This window comes from Herpailurus yagouaroundi, unplaced genomic scaffold, assembly GCF_014898765.1.
Source record: "Herpailurus yagouaroundi ecotype Mexico unplaced genomic scaffold, PumYag 545, whole genome shotgun sequence".
NCBI classification, from domain to species: domain Eukaryota; kingdom Metazoa; phylum Chordata; class Mammalia; order Carnivora; family Felidae; genus Herpailurus; species Herpailurus yagouaroundi.
The window spans coordinates 1,047,762-1,068,643 of record NW_024412762.1 but is presented as its reverse complement, the minus strand read 5'-3'; the positions used below and the strand labels follow the sequence as shown (position 1 = coordinate 1,068,643).

The 20,882-nt window shown below is 49.5% G+C and overlaps 1 protein-coding gene across 8 annotated transcripts in view; it reads left to right on the top strand.

The window, feature by feature from the left end:
* The window catches only part of TXNRD2 (thioredoxin reductase 2), a 52,165-nt gene that overhangs the window by 1,338 nt on the left and 29,945 nt on the right, over positions 1-20,882 (top strand). For 5 of the 8 annotated variants that reach the window (XM_040465061.1, XM_040465067.1, XM_040465062.1 and 2 more), the window contains exons 2-8: positions 2,878-2,946; positions 10,850-10,906; positions 11,252-11,396; positions 12,013-12,087; positions 13,926-14,004; positions 14,570-14,632; positions 18,947-19,017. In XM_040465061.1, coding sequence (XP_040320995.1) covers positions 2,878-2,946; positions 10,850-10,906; positions 11,252-11,396; positions 12,013-12,087; positions 13,926-14,004; positions 14,570-14,632; positions 18,947-19,017 — 559 coding nt within the window. Of the gene's footprint in view, positions 1-757; positions 956-2,877; positions 2,947-10,849; positions 10,907-11,251; positions 11,397-12,012; positions 12,088-13,925; positions 14,005-14,569; positions 14,633-18,946; positions 19,018-20,882 lie in introns of those variants that run through there. The other 3 variants (XM_040465066.1, XM_040465064.1, XM_040465063.1) reach the window with 3 other exon arrangements.

The following is a 20,882-nucleotide window of genomic DNA, read 5'->3' as shown; positions in this document are numbered from 1 at the left end:
CTGGGCAACACAAAAGATTCTGCCTCCATGACCCTTGGGCAGCAAGGGGAAGGAAGCCCCAAAGCTAGAGCTTAGCTGCAGTGATGAGGAGCTGACAGGACCTGGGCACAGTGCCAACCCCCAACAAGGATGCCCAGAGCTAATTTTGAGCCTCCTCCTCCATCTCAACTGCAGCTTTCTGTCTGAGAGCAGGAAGGCACCTGCCCCATCCCAGGCTTGGGGGTGGCCCATGCCACCCCTGAACAGGAACCAGAATGACACTGCTGTCACCTGTCCCCTAACACCTGTTACCAGGAAAGATGCACGATGCAGGGAATAGTCACAAAGGGACTCCCAAGGTGGTCCCCTGAAGTGGTCAGTGTGCCTGTGGACACACAGGAAAGCCTCTGCTTGCCCTCCCAGAGCAGTGCACCATTCATTCAGCCTTGTCAAACTTGCTGGGGGCCAGGCCTCTGGTTCAGAGGGGGAGCAGAAAATTAAAGGACAATGGACTCAGAACAAATTGGAGACAGACCTTTCTGGGGCTGAGCCCTGAATGTGCAGTGGGGAAAGGAAGGCTATGAGACTGTCCAGGGCACCAGAGTGCACAGGTGTGTTCCAGGTAACCCCCGCAGAGCAGTACCCACCTCATCCGCCCTACAGGCCCTTGAGGGTCCTTCCCCCTGGCAGGGTATCCCAACCCTCCTACATGTTTAAAGGAAGATTTCCTACACTTACAGAAAGTTCCACTGCTGACCTCTTTCACAGGTTTATCAGACTGAGAGGCTCCTGGGTGTGCACAGCAGGCAGGGAGAGCAAACCAAAGATAAGCCCGCAATCTACACAGCCAGTTGGTTGCCCTGCCCTCTGCCTGATAGCAGGCAAAGGGGACACAGTGTGGGGCTGGGGACACCAGGAGCTTGCAGGGACCTGTTCTGTCAGCAGGAAGGACCAGCACCAGCACCTGCAATGGAAGGTAGGGGTGTTCTCCTGGGCAAAATCTTAGTGTTTCCCCTCCCCCTGTTCACCACGGGGCAGCTGGAGAGACGCTGCCCTGCCCAGCAGGCGTGTGCTCATCGCAGCCCAGCAGTAGCTTGTCTCCAGCCAGCAGTCTGTCCTCAGCTCTTTGGGCTCATATCAAAGCCACCAGAATAACTGACAAAGTTTAGGCCTCTTTAGAGCCCTTGAGTTGAATTTGGAGTTAGGTTCACTGTGGACTGGCTGTTTGAACCAAGTTGTGGCTCCCTTCGATCCCATGTGCACCTCTCACACATTACAGGTGCCCTCAAATGCCACCTGCTGGACAGAACCCGGGGTGGGCCTGGCTTTGGGGTGGGTGCAGTGGAGCGTCTCCACAGGACAGTCTGGTAGCAGGGCACCATCCAAGCACCTGGACACAAGCTCCTGGTGGTGACTCCCCTAACTTCACCAGCTGCAAGCCAGGGCCTCCTCTAGGCTCAACTGAGCTCCTGTGTCCTTGCAAAGCATAGGTTCTAGACCCCTGTCTGTGGGACATCTACAAAGCCAGGGTCCCTGAGGGATGCGGTCCTCAGGAGTATTCTTTACAGCCTTGCCCACCAGAAAGGTCAAGGTGGCCACAAAGGCAGGTGCAGTGTTTTCACTTCTCAGGTTCCAGTGTGACCAGCTGCGCTGGCCTTGGGTGGCAGACCCTTATTTGATCACAGGATCCTGTGCTTCACCCAGGAGCAGTGGCCAGCTCTAGACATTCTGAAAGCAGTCTGACCTCCTCTGCTTTTCAACATACTAATAATTTTCTGTTATTTCTTCCTTTCTCTATAGGGAGTAGGCCAGTGCCTGGTGCCGGGCCTTTCCATCTTGGGCCCTGTGTCAGAGCTTTGACCAGCCGGCCACACCTAAGGACACACCTACTCTCACCTACCCCCGACTCACTCCTTTGCTCACCACGACCCCCCCTTCTGACTGTCCCTTGCTTGCTTTCCATGCCAGCAGTTTGCATAAGAGGGACAGATAATGTCTTCCGCAGGGCAGGAAAGATGTGAGCGGCCCTCTGTGCCGGGCGTGGGAGTGGGCTGTGTGTTGCCTCCAAGGTGACGCCATGGTAAGCCCAAAAGGCATTTTAGAGTCACTTCTCCCCCAAGGCCCACAGTGCACTAGGTACTTTGAGAGGCCAGGGTGTGCTGCCCGATGCAGGGATTGCTTTTTATATTTTTCCTCACTCAGAACAAAAGGTGACTGTTACAGCCAAAAGACACACTCAAGAAAAGTGTTCTTGTTTTTCGTTTTTGTAATTTTTGGGGTAATTTTTATTTTTGAGAGAGTGTGAGCAGGGGAGGGGCAGAGAGAGAGGCAGACAGAGGATCCAAAGTGGGCTCTGTGCTGACAAGCTGACAACACAGATCCCAACATGGGGCTTGAACTCACAAACCACAAGATCATGACCTAAGCTGAAGTTGGACGCTCAACTGACTGAGCCACCCAGGTGCCCCCCAAGAAGAGTGTTTTAATCCCGTGTCTGGCTTAGAACGTTGGGTGACGTGTAAGTTCAGAGCAGTTCTGAAGCAGAGCAGAGCAGTTCTGAAGCAGAGCAGAGCAGTTCTGGAGCGTGAAGTTCAGAGCAACTTCTTCTTGACCTGATTGTTGTTGCAAAGGCAATTACACACCTTTCACCAACCTCACCTGGCATTGCTTGGTTTCAGGATTTGTGCTGATGATGGATACCATCGTTGCCTTCTGCCTCGATGTGTGATGCATCATCACCCCAGACCATCACAGGATGGGGGCTCCAATCCTATAAAACAGATCTCATACCACATTTAACTGGGCAGAGCTGTTTGCCCTTTGGAAATCACATGGTATCTTATGGGATCCATATCCCAGACTTGTCCTGACCCTTCTTCTCACCTCTCCTTTCTCCAGCAGGGAGGCAGGACTACAACCTCCTGGTGATTGGCGGGGGATCTGGCGGCTTGGCTTGTGCCAAGGAAGGTATGTGTCCAGTGCCCTGTATCCTGCCAGTGTGGCGGGGGCTCCAAGCTTTCAGGGACGCCTGGAGAGGGCTGCATTGTTCTCGTAGCTAGGTGGAGATGCACCCTGAGTGGCCATGCACAGAATGCATTATCTCTGTAGCTGGCCTGCTGGTCTCTGGGGTCCTACATCCTGCAGGGTCACCCCAAGAGCCTCATCATTTTGCCCCGCTCCCTGCCGCTCCCGAGTTGTCTGTGCAACTCCCAGCAGCCAGGATGACACCCAGGTCTGAGCCTGCCCTCTTGGGCTGCAGCCCAAGGCCTCATGGGAGCTGTCCCCACCCATCTGACATGTCTCCCACCACCCACACCCTTGCTCACTCTTCTGCTACAGCCCCTGGCTGCCTCACTGCTTCCCGAAGGTCTTTCTGGCCTTGCGCCTCACCCTGGCTGTCTGCCTGGCCTGGTCTGGCCTGGTCTTCACCAGCCTGGTTAGCTGTGGGGCTCACTCATCTTCCTTCAGTCTTTGCTGCCAAGGGTAGAATTACCCCCTTCCACACACATCTGGTCCCTGCTCCCGGCTCCACTGTCCTCGTTCTTAGCCCTGGCACTGTCCCACAGAGATCATGGTTTGTTCTGCTGTCCGTGTCTGACCAGATGGGTCTGGGCACCCCGGGGTGCTCAGTAAAGATGTGTTGAGTGAAAGGGCTGGACCCAGAGGCATCCAGAGACCTTGTGTTGCAGTTTACCACTAATCTGGATGCGGAACAGATGGCCACCATTTCACTGGGGGCTCTGCTCTCTGCTTTAGGAGTGCCTGGCAGTCTGCTTGTCTGTCTAAATGATAAGGAGGCAGGTGAGGCAGATGTGGATGAGGGAGAGGGGAAGACAAGAGAGAAATGGTGCCCAAAACATGAAGAGTTGAGCAGCCACCCTGACCATTTAATTACAGCTCTCTGATATCAGATCCTGGGTTTTAGAATCGCAGTTGGCATAAAGGAAATTTGCTGTCCACTGCTCTTGCTCTGAGGGGCAGAGGAGGGTGCTGGCCTGCAGTGGAGGGCAGGAACCTTGGAAGTCTCCCAGCTGATTTGGGGGCCCACAGAGGGACACGAGATCCTCATCCCATTGAACCACAGAGCCACCCCAAGAAACAGAGCATACAGACAGTTGTCCCAGTGGTGTGTCTTATAGCAGAAGAAAGCCCTGGATGTCGTGTCCACTCTAGTGTCTTATCTGTAGAGGCACATCTCTGTTAACCCACAACACTTCCCAGGTCTGTCTTTGCCTTTCTCAACAGTGGCATCTCTCCCTGTGGATGATTGTGTTTTTCTATAGCTTTACTGAAATATAATTGACTTAAACCGTACATATTTACAGTGGACAACTTGATATGCTTTGACATACGTACACACCTGTGAAGCCAAGTACCGCAGTCAAGCTAGTGAACATGTCCGTCCCCCCTGTATTAGCTTGCCGGGGTTGCCGTCACAAAGAACCACAGGCTGCATGGCTTAAGCAGCAGAAATGTATTTCCTCACTGGAGCCTGGAAGTCTGAGATGAAGGTGCCAGCAGGGTTGTTTCTTCTGAGTCCTCTGTCCTTGGCTTACAGATGGCTGTCATTTCTCTGTGTCCTCACATGGTCTTTCCTCCGTGTGTCTATGTCCTAATCTCATCTTTTTATACGGACACCAGTCAGATTGGAGTAGGTAGGGCCCACCCTATGGTCTCAATTCTAACCTCTATAAAGACCTTGTCTTCAAATAAAGTCACATGCCAAGGTTCTGGAGGTTTGGGCTCCAACATGAATTTTGACGGGACGTGACTCAGCTCATAACAAACCCCAAAGTTTCCTCAAACCTTGGGAACCCCTTCCTGCTGCTCCCTCTCTGCTGCATCACCAGACAGCCAATGATCTGCTTTCTCTCACTACAGATTAGTTTGCATTTTCTAAAATCTTGTTATGCAAGATGAGATCATGCAGCATGTATTCTTCTCTGGCTTTTTTTCACATAGCATAATTATTTTGAGATTGATCTGTGATGCTGTGTGCATCTAGAGTTCATTCCTTTTTATTACTGATTAGTATTCTGTTGTTTGCATGCACCACATGATGTTGGGCCAGTCACCTATAGGTGGACATTTGGGGTATTTGCAGTTTGGGGCTATTGTGAATGGTGCTGCTGTGAACATTTGGGTTTGTGTTTTGGTGTGGATGCATGTTTTCAATTCTCTGAGATAAATGCCTAAAAGTAGAACAGGTAGGTCATGTAGTATATCTCTTCTTTAGGTATTTTTTCATTTATTGCCATAGTCTTTCATAGTCTTCAGCGCACAGGTCTCCACATCGTTCATCAGATTTATCATGAAGTGTTTCATATGTTTTCTAACAGCTTTTTGAGATTAAGTCATATACCATACTATTCATTCATTTAAATTGCATAATTCAGGGGCGCCTTGGTGGCTCAGTCAGTTAAACATCTGACTCTTGATCTCGGCTCAGGCCTTGATCTCAGGGTCATGAGTTTAAGCCCTGCTTTGGACTCTGTGTTGGGTGGGAAGCCTACTTAAAAAACACAAAAATGCACAATTCAGTAATTTTTAGTATATTCACAGAGTTTTACAACTATCACTATATCAATCATAGAAATTTTCACCACCCTCCAAAATTATTCTGTATCCATTAGCAGCCAGTCCTCAGCCCCAGACAACCACTAATCCACCTTCTGTTTGTGTGTATTTGCCTATTCTGGATATTTCATATAAATATGTGGTCTTTTGTCTTTGTATCTTCCACTTACCATAATGTTTTCAGCACTCATCCACCACACAGCATATGCTAATGCCGTATTCCTTTCAGTGGCTAAATACCATTCCACTGCGTGGACAGATCACATTTTATTATCCACTTGTCCATTGCTGGACATTTGGGTTGTTTCTACTTTTTTGGCTTTTGTGAATAATGGTACTGGGAACATTTGTGTGCATATTTTTGTGTGGATCTGTTTTCCTGTCTCTTGGGTAGATACCTAGGAGTAGAATTGCGGAGTTGTGTGGTTTGACCTTTTGAGGAAATGCCAGACTATTTTCCAAAGTGGCTGTATCATTTTATATTCCCACCAGTGATGCAGGAAGGTTCAGATTTCTCCACATCCTCTCTAGCATGTGTTATCTTTTTTATTATAGTCTCCTAAGTAGGTGCTCAAATGGTACCTCCTTGTGGTTCGTCTGTGTTTTCCTAACGATTAATGACATGGATCATCTTTTCATGTGTTTATTGTCTATTTGCATATCTATGAGTAAATGTCTATTCACAAGTTTTGCCCACTTTTTTATTTATTTATTTATTTATTTATTTTTTTTTTCAAAGTTTTTATTTATTTTTGGGACAGAGAGAGAGACAGAGCATGAACGGGGGAGGGGCAGAGAGAGAGGGAGACACAGAATCGGAAACAGGCTCCAGGCTCTGAGCCATCAGCCCAGAGCCTGACGCGGGGCTCGCACTCACGGACCGCGAGATCGTGACCTGGCTGAAGTCGGACGCTTAACTGACTGCGCCACCCAGGCGCCCCGCCCACTTTTTTTTTTTAAAGATTTTATTCTTAAAACAATTTTTTTAATGTTTATTATTTATTTTTGAGAGACAGAGTATGAGCAGGGGAGGAGCAGAGAGAGAGGGAGGCACAGAATCCGTAGCAGGCTCTGGGGTCTGAGTTGTCAGCACAGAGCCTGACGTGGGGCTTGAATCCATGAACTGTGAGATTATGACCTGAGCCAAAGTCAGACGCTGAACCTACTGAGCCACCCAGGTGCCTCCTATGTTACATATTCATACATAAATATATTCTGGTTACTAGACCCTTATCAGGTATATGATTTGCCAATACTTTTTTTCATTCCATGGATTATCTTTTCACTTTCTTGCAGCACATTTTTAATTTTGATGCAAGTCCGGTTTATTTCTTATTTATTTTGTTGCTATGCTTTTGGTATTTGAGAAACAGTGGTCTTACCCAAGATCACAAAGGTGTATGCCTGTGTTTTCCTCTAAGACTTGTACATTTTCAGCTCTGACACTTAGGCCTTTGGTCCATTTTGAGTTCATGTATACATAGGGTGCGAGGTAGCTGCTTTGGGGTTTGCAGTAGACACCTTGAACTTGTCACAGTCTGCCTGCAAGTGATATTGTCCCACTTCACATGTAGTACGAAAACCTTAGTATGGTAACATGCTTCCCTTACTCCCTTCCGAGCCTTTATCCTATGTGGTCATATGTTTTACTTTTACATGTTATAAGCCCCATAACACATTGCTATTTTTTTGTTTAAACCATTACCTTCAAAAAAGATTAAACTAATGAGGAAAAAATCTTACACATCTGCCCGTGTAGTCACCGTTTCTGGTGTACGCTTTCCTTTGTACAGATCCGAGTTTCCATCTGCCATCATTTTGCTTCTACCCTAAGGATGTCAGTGAACATTTCTTGTGATGTGGCTCTAAGAGTAATTAATTCTTTTTTTTTTTTTTTTTTTCCAACGTTTATTTATTTTTGGGACAGAGAGAGACACAGCATGAACGGGGGAGGGGCAGAGAGAGAGGGAGACACAGAATCGGAAACAGGCTCCAGGCTCTGAGCCATCAGCCCAGAGCCCGATGCGGGGCTCGAACTCACGGACCGCGAGATCGTGACCTGGCTGAAGTCGGACGCTTAACCGACTGCGCCACCCAGGCGCCCCTAAGAGTAATTAATTCTTCAAGCTTTTGTATGTCTGAAGACATATTTATCTTGCCTTTAGTTTTTAAAGATATTTTCTCTGGGTGGAGAATTCAAGGAAGATAGAGTTTTTATTTGTTTTTTCTTTTAGTACTTTAGAGACATTGTCCTTCTGGCTTCTCACTTGCATTATTTCTTTTTGTTTGTTATTAGAGAGAGAGAGAGAGAGAGAGAGAGAGAGAGAGAGAACACAAACCCAAACAGGCCCCATGCTCAGCCTGACACAGTGCTCAATCCCATGACCCTGGGATCATGACCTGAGCCAAATCAAGAGTGGGACACAACCAACTGAGCCACCCAGCAGCCCTCACTTGTATTGTTTCTGATGTCACCTGCTGCCTCTTTATCTCTGTGTTCTTTCATTGTGTGTCTTTTTTTCCTCTGGTGGTTTTCAGGATTTTCTCTTTTCATTGGTTTTGAGCAATTTAATGAGGGTGTGCCCTGGTGTAGTTCTCAATTATTTTTCTGCTAGACTTCACTTAGCTTCTTGGGACCATGGATTTATAATTCTCATCAAGTTGTGAGAATTTTCAATCATTATTTCTCCAGGTAATTTTCCTGTTCTTCCTCCTCTCCTTCACTATGGGAGACTTTAATCACACATATATTAGGCTGTTCAAAGTTGCCCCTCAGCTCCTGGGTGCTCTCTTCACTTTGGAGAGTTTCTATTCCTGTGTTTCCAAGTTCACTAATAAAAGAGTCTGCAAAGTCTAATCTACCATTAATCCCACCCAATATATTTTTTATCTCTTTTATTGTAATCTTCATCTCTATAAATCCGACCTGGGTCCTTTTGTATATCTTCCGCATTGCTTCTTAACTTTTTGAGCATGGGGAATACAGTTACAATACTCATTTTACTTTTTTTCTAATTCTGACAACTGTGTCAGTTTTTGGTCGGTTTCCATTAACTGATCTTTTCTCTCTTACGGCTTGTATTTTCCTGCTCCTTTGCATGCCTGATGGTTTTCTGTTGAATTCCCTTGCTGGCTTCTAGATATTTTTAGATTCCTAGATACAGTTTTGAGCATGTTCTGGAGTTTGATTCCTTTGCATCTTCCACTTAAGATTTATTAGGCGAGGAACACCTGGGTGGCTCAGTCAGTTAAGTGTCCGACTTCAGCTCAGGTCATGATCTTGCAGTTTGTGAGTTCAAGACTCGCATCGGGCTCTGAGCTGACAGTGCTGAGCCTGGAGCCTGCTTTGGATTCTGTGTCTCCCTCTCTCTCTGACCCTTCCCCTGCTTGTGCTCTTTCTCTCTCTCAAAAATAAATAAATAAACATTAAAAAAATTTTAGGTGGCTCAGTCGGTTAAGCTTCTGACTTAGGCTCAGGTCATGATCTCACGGTCTGTGAGTTTGAGCCCCGTGTCGGGCTCTGTGCTGACAGCTCAGAGCCTGGAGCCTGCTTTGGATTCTGTGTCTCCCTCTCTGTCTGCCCTTCCCCCATTCAGTCTCTCTCTCTCTCAAATAAATAAAACATTTTAAAAATTAAAAAAAAATTTTTTTTTTTTTTTAAAATTTATTAGGCAGGTCCAGAGCTGTGCCCAATCATTCCCAGTGACTGGGATCTGACCTTAATACTTTCACAGCTCCCCAGGAATCATTTGTTTTGTCCAGTTTACCTTCTGGGAACAGGCAGTATTCCCAGCCCTGCATGATCACTGTCTCCTCTGGTCTTTCTGGATGATTCTTTCCTGGCCTCAGGTAAATTCCTCACACACATGCACTGATCAGATGTCTGGGGTTCTGTGCAGCTCTCTCCTCTCTAGTTCTCTGTCCCAGAAGCTCTGGCTGCCTCAGTCTCCCCAGGCTCCCAGCCTCTCTCCTCAGCCATTGAATCTGGTGGGCTCTGCCTGTGCTGCATCCTGAAGACTCTCCAACTGTGAGGCTCACCTCGTTTGTTTCCTATCTTCCAAGAATCACTCTTCTTGGAAGAGTAATGTTTGGTTTCTTGAAACCCTTATTTTATGTATTCCGTCTGGAGTTTTGGTTGTCTTGGATGGGAGGGTACATCCGGTCCCTGTTGCTCCATTGTGTCAGATGGGGGAGACAGACGTAGGCATGTTTGAAGAGTCCCCCTTGTTTTTAATTTTTTTTTTTTAATGTTTAGTTATTTTTGAGAGAGAAACAGAGCACAAGAAGGGAAGGGGCAGAGAGAGAGGGAGACACAGAATCTGAAGCAGGCAAAGAGTCCCCCTTGTTTTTAAAACAAGCACTGCGATCGCATCACTGATCAGTTGAGCAAAATGGGTTTTTACATGAAGGCTTCTAAAACTTTGTTCTGATCTTGGTTGATAGCCATGAATTGAGTACATTCTGTAGTATGTGAAACACTCATGAGTCACGATGTTTAAGTCGGGCATGCCCTCAGTCAAGTCCAGTGCCCAGGCTGGTGATGCAATTCCCCAAGTAAGCCAAGGGGAAGCCCTTCAATTATCCCTGGCTAATTGGTAACAGGGTCAGAACCTAGGATTGGTGGCCCTGGGAGGAATCTGCTCACAGCCAGTGGGGAAAGCCAGGAGACTCCAGACAGGAGGTGCAGTTGGAGCCCAGGTCTCCCTCCCACTTTGGGGCCTGGCTGATCCCGGACCTGCCATTTGACCTTCCATTTTCTCACCCTGAGAATGAGGTAGCAAATAGCCACAAGGGTAGACCTTGGGTAGAAGCCTCCCATGGTGTCCAGTGGAGAAGAGAGGAGATGAATGAGTCTACTGGGTAGGTCTGGGGAGAGAGCCAGGGGAAGCTCCGAGTCTGGGGCCTCTCCCAGGAGGTGGATACTCCTGTGATGTATGTAAGTATGCTCTGGGTGGGCACCAGGCTCATGCTGAATGTCTGGGCCTGGAGCCAGGTGCAGCAGAAGACAAGGGAGGGCTGTGGTGGGCATATGAGGAAGGGTGGGCATCCCACTGGGTCCTGGCACTAGGGTGGGTGGTGTGAAGGCTACAGTCAAGAAGAGGCCCAAGGGTTCCCATTTATGGGCAGCACAGCTGTGTGGCAGCTGACAGGTGGGGAGATCTGGGTGTGGAGCTGGTGGGAAGTTGCTGGTCCTGGTCTTTCCCTGCCGTTTTCTGGTGGTCATGGGCCCCTAGGGTCCCCAGCCCCAGCCCCGAAGCAGCTGCCCATCTGCTCTCTCTTTTTGTCTTTCCAGCCGCTCAGCTGGGAATGAAGGTGGCCGTGGTAGACTATGTGGAGCCTTCCCCCCGAGGTAGGTAGCCCTGGATGGGAGCCGAGTGTCCTGGGGAAGAGGGAGGAAGGGTGCCTGGTTCATGCACGGAGGGTGGCTGAGCCTAGAGCCAGTCACCCACTGCTAGTTGGCATCTCTGGCACAGGTCCTGTTTCTCCAGTAAGTCAACATTAATGTAAAGTTCCTCGTTCTTATTTAAAAATGAATCTGACTATAATCATAGAGAGTAAATTCACAGGGCAGTGTTCACCTGGAGCGTGTCTGAGTTGCAAACAATGACTTCAAGGAATCCTACACAACTGTAGAACAGGAGAGACTTCTAGTCCCCTGAATACAAATCTAAACATGCTCTTCCCAACATGCCAGGCACTAGGTGGGGCCTAGGCGGCACGTGTGTGAACGTTGGCTGCATCCCCAAGAAGCTGATACACCAGGCAGCGCTGCTGGGGGGTATGATCCGCGACGCTCCCCACTACGGCTGGGATGTGGCCCAGCCGGTCCTGCATGACTGGTGAGGAGCCCTGCCCACTCCCAGTGCTTGTCCGCTGCTCATGGGGGAGGTTGACTGCTCCATTAACCCTCACGGAAGCGTGCTATCAGAGAGGGGCCCTCACTGGGAACAGCTCTGTGCCCCACCCCTTGACATTTGGCAAAGTCTAGAGACATTTTTGGTTATCACCACTGGTGGGGGGGGGGGGCTGCTGCACCTATGGGGTGCTGCTAAAGGCCCTATGGTGCACAGGACACCCTCACAAAGGTTGATCTGGCCCCAAAGACCACTGGTGCAGGGTGAGAAACTGATTCAGGTTCCACAGGTGGCACCTGGTCTGCTCTGAGCTGCACATAGGCCCCTCTGTGGTTCTCAGATGACCTAGACTCAGGGCCACTGCTGTGTCCTGGTGGCTGTGCCCCAAAGCCCCTGTTTTCCCTGAGTCCAAAGTCCCACAGCCCCAAACCCAGGACAGAGACAGTGGCCGTGGGGATAGATGTCACATTTCCCACCTTTAGAATCACTTTGTTTCTTAGTATTTCTGCTAACCCACTATTTGCATCTGATCGTCTGTTGTGGGACTCTATAGTTATTGCTTCTGTTGTGGTTTTTAACATCTCTTGTTGTGTGTTAACAGGAGGAAAATGGCAGAAGCTGTTCAGAATTATGTGAAATCCCTGAACTGGGGTCACCGGGTCCAGCTTCAGGATAGGTACTGAGGCCTCCTCAGGCCCTCCCGGGCCCTCTCTGGGTCATTTCATACCTTGTCAAGCACTTAACTCCTCAAAGGCTCAGCAGTGATAAGACTAGAAGTCCCTGCCCATGGGGTGGGGGTGCACACACGAGAAGCAGATGGGGTGAGTGCCCTGTGAGCAGAAGGCCACCCTGCAAGCTGGCACCTGCAGAACCTGGAGTAGCAGGGAGTGGGGGGCATGTTGGCAGGATAGCTGGAGCCCAGGGCTGCACCAAGGAGGAGGCATGCTCGGAGCTGGGGCTAGGGAGAACAGTGGCCAGAGTGTGGGAGCATAGAGAGGGCCATCCCAGATGCCAGCACCTTCCTCGAGGCAGGTGACCTTTCTCCTGTCAGGGTGGACCACTGTTATGTGGAAGGAGCCCCATGAGCCCCATGTTGCCCGGGCCCCACGCTGTGAAGTCCACAACTCACCTCTCATCTCCAAGGCTCCCACACCCTGAACCCCACACCTTACCACCCACCTCCTGGCTCTCTAGGCATACATGAAGGCACCTGCTGTTGTGTGCTGAAGCATATGTCCAACATGATCATTCTAGCCTGGGACAAAGTCCCGTCAGCCCTTTGGGGTCCCCCAGCCAAGATGCCGAGATTTCTTCCACCAAAGGATCCTCCCTGAGGAGCCACTACCAGACGGAGAGGTGCCCCAAACTGCACTTGACTCTGGCTAGGCTTTGCTCCTGGCCCTGTAGCTCTTCCCTGTGCCCATGCAGGTCATGGAGGGGAGAGTGTTCCCTCAGAGGTCTGGTGGTTCTCATCTGAGCTCTATTTGCTTGGCTCCAAGAAGTCTTCCTGGGCCTGTACAGTAGGCAGCTATTTTGCACCCATGAAACCCAGGACACCTGAGCTGGAGAAGCTGGCCCACCTGCCCATCCTGGTCGTCCCTAGTGATCCCCCCCACCAGGGAGCTGAGCTGTATCCTGTTGTTTTTCCTCTGTGTGGGGCTCAGTATTCCCCAGTGCGGTTTGCTGGAAGCATAGGGCTCTGCCATCCATCCTGCTGGCCCTGGGCAGCAACCAGGCAAGTGCCAAACAGGCCTGACCCCAGGGCAGCTCTAGAGGTGCCCACAGATGGAAGCCGGTGCAGAACTTCTGTCTCTATCCTATGGCTGTTGCTGAGCTGTGGGGGTGAGTGAGGACTTGCTTCCTACAGCTCAGGCAGCATATGGAGGCATGGGGCTTGATTGTGGGGAGGACATAAAGTCCAGGAGGTGATAAAGCCTTCCCAAATGTGCCAAGAACCCACCACTACAGGGTGGCCTTCATTATTAGAAGATGTGGATCATTTCTACACACCATGCACCTGACCACCCTTATGTCCTCATCAGACTTGTTTTCCAGCCTCACTATCCCCTAGAGGGATGTAAGAGTGTAAGAGTAATGTCTTCCTAGTGGGCACCCTTCCTTGTCAGCAGGAGGTTGGTCATTTGGATGGCGGGGATAACTGGGTGCACATGGGGGCCTCTGTTCCCTGCCGGAAAGTGCCCAGGTGACAAGGATGGACCCTAGGGAGGCTCAGCCACTTCTGTCATCACACACACCAGGGCTGTACTTGGGCTCTCAGAACCATGCTGGCTTCTGTCCAGCAGTTCCAGGGATCTATGGTCCAGGGGACCCTTGGGGAGATGACAGCTACCCTTCTCCCCCTTCATGCTTCCCAGTGCTGTCTGCCCCACCTGAGCTGTGGGCAGGGGGCTGTGGGTCCGAGCTAGGCTTTTACCCATCTGCTCCCTGTTTAATCCCATAAGTGACACTTAATTTACAGAGGAAATATTTGACAATCTTATTTTTATTTTGCAGAAAAGTCAAGTACTTTAACATCAAGGCCAGCTTTGTCAATGAGCACACGATTTGCGGTGTCACTAAAGGTGGGAAAGAGGTGAGTGCCCAGCTCTCCTGAGTGGCTCCTCTCAGGCAGTCCTGACCCTTCCAAAGACCTGGGGTGCCGACTCCAGCTTCATTCAACCCCAGTGATGTTCGCAGTAATAAGTGCTGCTGGAATTGACAGCAGATCTCTCTGAGGCTGGTTGTCACTCTCCATAAACAATGAAACAGATCACTGAGATGCATGTTGTGCTAGGCTGCCTGCTGTGCTGGGCGATAGGGTGGGTGGTCACACCCTTGCAGAATTTTGTGGGGATTGGAGGAGACGAGACACCTGCAGGGTGCTCTGTAAACTGGGGGCGGGGGGGGGGGGGGGGTGTTTGGAGTTACAAGGTCTCCCTGCCCTCTTCTGTTGCACCCCCTCCTGGCTTGAGTACCCTTGACAGGCTCCCAGCTCCAAGGGACCTCTGAGCTCCTGGCTGGAGGGTCCACACTGCAGGGCAGCAACTGTGATTAGAAAGTGTGGGTCTCTGCCAGGGGTACCTGTGGGCAGTCGAGCCCTCTGCATCTGTGTGCCACAGTACATCTGTGTGACCACAACTTCCTTGATTTCTTCTTAGACTTTGCTTTCCGCGGAGCATATCGTCATTGCTACTGGAGGGCGGCCAAGGTACCCCACCCACGTGAGTGTCCCCAGCATACAGCCTTCCCTGCCACCCTGGGCACATTCATGGTCTCTCAGCTCATGCTTCCCACACCAGCAGCATCCCCATTCTTTCTTTTCTTAAAGAAATTAGTTTTTCTATATTCACTGTGGTCACTTTTTCTTTCTTTCTTTTTTTTTTTTTTTTCAGTTTTAAAGTTTGTTTTGAGAGGGAGAGAGGGTGTGCACACACGTGAGCAGAGGAGAGGCAGAGAGAGAGAGGGAGAGAGAATCCCAAGCAGCCTCCGTGCTGCCATTGCAGAGCCTGATAGAGGGCTTGAACCCGTGAACTGCGAGATCATGACCTGAGCTGAAACCAAGAGTCAGACGCTTAATCAACTGAACCGACTAAGCCACCCAGGCATCCCTGTTTCTAATTCTTTCTCATGTCCATTCTACAGAAGCAGGTCAGCAGGGACCCAGTACTGCCGAATCCTAAGAACAACTGTCACTTCACTCTTCTGGTGGTTCTGAGACACCACCGCACCTGGTCTTCTTTATCTTGCTTTGCTGATTCTTCCTTTTCTCTTCAGCCTCAAAATGTTGGAACATCCAGGACTTTAGCCTTTTCTTCCTTCCCCTACCCCAAATCTTGCTTTTAATTGACATAAAATTTATACACCACAAAATGCACCCTTTTAAAGGGTACGATTCAGGGAGTTTTAGTATATTCACAGTTGTGCAGCCGTCAGTCTCCACTACCTAATTCCAGAACATTTTCACCCCCAAAATGAAACCTTGTACCATTAGCAGTCACTGCCCATTCCCTGCCTCCCCAACCCCTGGCAACCACTAGTCTGCTTTCTGTCCCTATGGATTTGCCCACTCTGGACATTTCACATAAATGGAATCAGACATGTGGCCTTTGTGACCTGCTTCCTGCACTCAGCAGAATGTTTCCAAGATTCCACATTGTAGCATGTGTTAAAACTTCATTTCTCTTTATGCCTGAGTAATGATCCATTGTGTGGGTAGACAAATTTTGTTTATCCACTTGTCCACTGATGGACATCTGAATTGTTTCCACTTTGAGTTGTTGTGAATAATGCTGCTGTGAACATTTATGTACAAGTTTTTCTGTGGACTTAAGTTTTCACTTCTCTTGGCTATATACCTAGGAATGGAGTCGATGGTCAGTTTTTACTTTTTGAGGAACCACCAGACTGTTTTCCAAAGCAGCTACACCATTTTACATCCCCCCACCAATAACATGTAAAGGTCATACTATACTTTCTTGTTTCTTCACATTTTGTAATTTTTTTATTGAAAAATGAATATTTCAAATAAAATAACGTGTTAACTCTGGAAGTCAGAATCTCTCTCCACTGTAGGATTTTGTTTATTGCTATTGTTTGTCAGGTTTTCTGAACTGATTTTGTAAAATCTATATTCTTTGTCATGGGAGGCCACTAACGTCTCTGCTCAGTTAGCTTAGTGGTCAGCTAGTAACTAGACAGAGGTTTCCTTAAACACCTGGAGAAAACACACAGTCTTTGCTGAGGGGTTTGTAGGCATTTGGGGGCACGCTTTTGACATTTAGCCAGGTACCAGAAACTCTGCCTTAGCCCTCACTACCTACTTGTGCTGGGCCTCAAGGCCAGCCAGAGGTGAGAGTTCAGGCTGTCTCAGGCCTTTCCCTGGTGTGTGCACAGCCCAGTGCCTACACCTGGCCTTCTAGGTCCCCAGGAATACGTGGGACCTTTTCAAAGCTCTAATGGACGTCTCATTCCTTGGCTTTTCCTTTTAAACTTTTGGGTAGTATGTTGTTTGCTTCAGCTGTTATCCATCACCTCAGGCAGCTGTGACATTACATCACTGGGAAGATCCTCCTCAGAGAGAGCTTTTGACCCTGGGCAAGGTCAAGAGAGGTGGAAGATAAGCCTCTTGAGTGGGGTCTTCTGGGGAAACCCCAGCCAGGTCCAACAATGACTCTGGGAAGGAGCTTTGGAAGGCCTCTGGCTCTGTTCTGCTCTCCGGTACGTTTTTAAAGTCACTCTTCATTTCTCAAGGTTGCTGCTGAGCTGAGAGATGGGGCTAGCGTCAGTTAAAACTCCACCAAACTCACTGTTCTTACCAAGTCTCAGCCATTTTTCTTGACTGAAATGTTCCCTGTGTTGGGGCACCTGAGTGGGTCAGTCGGTTAAGCGTCCGACATCAGATCAGGTCATGATCTCACGGTTCGTGAGTTCAAGCCCCGCATTGGGCTCTGGGCTGATAGCTCAGAGCCTGGAGCCTGCTTCGGATTCTGTGTCTCCCTCTGTCTGCCCCTCTGCTGCTTGCACTCCGTCTCTCGCATTGTCTCAAAATAAATAAATGTTAAAAAAAAATTTTTTTTTTAAAGTGCCCTATGTTGCCACAAGCCTTTGGTTAATTTCAATGGTTCTCAAAAAGTTGAATTTTACTTTTTTTTTTTTAATTAATTTATTTTTTTTTTAGTTCTGGCTGTTTTTTTTTTTTTATTTTTTTTTTTTTAACGTTTATTTTTGAGACAGAGAGAGACAGAGCATGAGCGGGGGAGGGTCAGAGGGAGGGAGACACAGAATCCGAAACAGGCTCGAGGCTCTGAGCTGTCAGCACAGAGCCCGCACAGAGCCCGACGCGGGGCTGGCTCAAACTTACGGACCGTGAGATCATGACCTGAGCCGAAGTCGGCCGCTTAACCGACTGAGCCACCCAGGCGCCCCAAGTTCTGGCTGTTTTTATGGAGGGGTGAACTTTGGGAGGTCCTCAGTCCACCATTTTTTGCCAGCATCCCCTCCTGGCCCCGTCTTACTTGAGGGTGCTTCTCTGCCCTCACCCCCACAAGGAAGGTGGAGCTAGTGGAGAGGGGGATGGGAAGCAGGAAGCGGTTTGGCTGAGGTCACAACCACATGGGTCTCACAGGGGAACCTGGGAACCAGGTGGCACAAGCCCTGAGCCTCCACATGGGCTGTGGTGAAGTTAATGAGGCCAGTGGATTTCCCGGGCATGGAGGCTGCATCTGCCTCCTAGTTAGGACAGAGCACAGATGGAGGAGGAACAAGGGAGTGGTTCTGTTTCTCCTCAGATGTTTAAATCCTAAGCCTCTACTTTTAGTTCTATGCTTTCTCTAGAAATGGGGAACAGAGGGGGCACAGAGGGAAATGTACACCTCCAGTCCTCAGAGGCTACCATGCCTCCCTTCCAGCTGTCAGGCCCTCAAGAGCAGCCTCCAGAGGGGACAGGTGGCTTGTGCACAGAGGTGGCCCTCGGGCAGATTATGTGGCTCTGTAGGGTGGCAGGGTGCTATTGTACAAGGTAGCTACAACAGACGGGAAAGGTGGGTGACCCTTAGTGACCCCCACACCCATCAGCCAAGCCCACATTGGTTCTGCTTAAAGCCCCTGAAGGCCACAGTCAGCTCCCAGGAGCTGGGCAGTCGTCTCAGGCAAACCTGCATATGTGCCAGGGTGCCCTGCAGAGGCAACAGGCCTGGGCCCGCCATGCTGGACCTCAGCTGGGCAGCCACCATGTCTCCATTCGCTCAGAGGAGGATAGAGCAGGAGCTGTCCGGTGCAGGGGGAGTCAGCTCAGTGGCCACTCCACCCTCCCATCACCCACCTCCACCACACCCTCCCTGGGTGCCTGCCAAGACTTGCTTATGTTTTAGGCCCTTTGATTTCCAGACCTTTCAGTTTTCTTTGCACAACCCCGAGAAATTCCTGACTTTATTTTTATTGCCAATTGGAATCATAAACTGTTTGCAGTCTGCTTCCTTTCCACCAGCACATCTTACTCTTCTTACTCTCATGGGCTGCTGAGAGGACGCTGGTCCTTGTGTCTCCCCAGTCTGCTTGGCAGTCCCTCTTGAGCTCCTCTGGGATTCAGGAGAGTCTGTACAATTCCCAGGCTCCCTCAAGAGTGCCCAATAGCATCCAGCCTTCAGCCTTGTGCCTTTGGAGCCAGCCTGTCCCTTCATGCCCTGACTCACTCTGCTCCTCACCTGCCCTCCTCTCAGCCCGGGTCTGGATCAAGGGGAAGGCCCTGGAGAGCAGGGAGAGCCATACCCCAGCTCCCCAGCCACCTCGTACAGCCAAGCTGTGCTGGGGTGCTTTGCCCAGTAGTGGATGGCACACTGAGTCAGATATAGCCTGGTCACCTGTCCCTAGAGGCTAAACCTGAAGAAAAGTCTGTGGAGCAAGGAAGTGCACCCATGTGTGAGCCGGGGTGGTTCTGGTTGAGTTGCGTCTACAAAATGGTCGTCCTCTTTGGGGGAAGTCTCTAGGAACAGGCTAGGTGATGCTCTTCTCACACTGATCCTTTTTTTTCTGGGTAGATCGAAGGCGCCTTGGAATATGGAATTACAAGTGATGACATCTTCTGGCTGAAGGAGTCCCCTGGAAAAACGTAAGACCTGGCATGGGCCTTAGTGGAAATCCTCTTGTTCACAGTTGCAAACATCAGGGCCATTTAGAACCATATGTTAGTCCTGTCTCTCTAGTGCATTCTTTCTTATCTACTGGAAAGAAGGAAAGGGAACATGGTTCTTGTGCCCCTTGGTGGGGCTGTTGACATACTGCATCCTGTGACTGTCTTAGAAGTGATGACACAAGTATTACAAAATGCATCAGCCAACTGTCTAGGGCAGCGGTTTTCAAATAGGGTTCTTGGAACCCCAGGGTATCAGTGGGTCCCGTTAAGGACATCACAGAGGAAGGATATTCAAGGAGGAGAAGGTAAGGCCAGGTCATTAGGGAAAGCCGTTGACCTCTCCTTGGGCCTTGATTAAACATCCCCTTTCCTCTGGTTTACACCTTGGGCTTCCCTGAAATCCAGCAAAGGCTCCAAAGTTCTCAGAAACCATAGCCCAGTTGTGGAAATAAGACTTGAAGTGTGTGAGTGGTTTTACACTTCCTGAGCAGGTGATAATGCACTAAATGCACTTCCTGTACCCACAGAGCAGGCTGTTAGGGGGACGTTTCAGGTCCAGACAACTCTTGTGAGCAGCGTTGGGGGTAGTAGTTGGGGGTGGGTGGGGGACTTCGTGCTTGCAGGGACTGGAAAGGCCACCAGAGGGCAGCAGAGGCTTGGTCGTCAGCAGGCGCTCAGTGGCCTTGGGACTTGGTTTTGAGAATATACATACATACATACATATGGGGTGGAAAAGCGAGGAAAAGTGCGAGGGTAAATGGGCGTGTGTGTGCAAGTATATGTGTGTAGGCACGGGTGTGCTCTGCTTGTTACTGTTTCACTCTTCATGAGGCATCTCTGTTCACAGCCGGGGCTTGATTCCCTTGAATGGATGTGATGTAGTTTATCTTTTCATGACTCATGAGCATCTCCCTAGTCTCTTTTTGTCATCATCGTGAAATGCTGCAGTGAAAACCTTTGACGTGCATCTTATTACTGTCATAATGCTTCTTGCATGTTACATACACCTGTCAGGGGTGTTTCCTACAGGTAGAGAACCCAGGTGCAGGGGTAGGTGCCCTTCACACCTTCACCCATGCTGCTAGCAGGCCCTCCCTCCTGGTGGGCTTCACCAGGTTACAGGTGCGCTTCTGCCTGCTGTCCCCCTTCACCCTGCCTGGGACTTCAGCTTTTTCATGAGCTGTAAAACAGAAGGGAACCTCTCCCCCTGCTCCTTTGGGGTGAGCACCACTTGTTTGTGCCCAAGGCCTGTGTGGTCCCTCCCCGTGACTGTGGTCAAGCTCATGCAGGTTTGCATCCCTCTGTCCATCACCTTCTACCAGTTCCCCCGGCTGTGGTTTGTCTTTCTACTTGGGGGTATTTTTTCATACAGAAGTTTGTAGTTTTCATGTTGTCACGTTGATCATTTTTTTCCTCTATGCCGAAATTTCTGAGTTATCTTTTCTTTTATCATCAGCCAATTGGTTAAACATGGCCTGATTTTATTTGGATTTGCTATTATTAGTCATCATTTCACATATTTATTAGCCATTTAAAACTGAGTGTGTTGGGGCGCCTGGGTGGCTCAGTTGGTTGAGTGTCCAACTTCGGCTCAGGTCATGATGTCACAGCTCGTGAGTTCGAGCCCCGCGTTGGGCCCTGTGCTACAGCTGGGAGCCTGGAGCCTGCTTCGGATTCTGTGTCTCCCTCTCTCTCTGCCCCTTACCCACTCGCATTCTGTCTCTGTCTCTCTCAAAAATAAACATTTTAAAAAAATAAAAAAAAAAACTGAGTGTGTCTGTGAATGTGTGTGTGAGAGAGAGTGTGTGCGTGTGTGTGTGTGTGTGTGAGAGAGAGAGAAA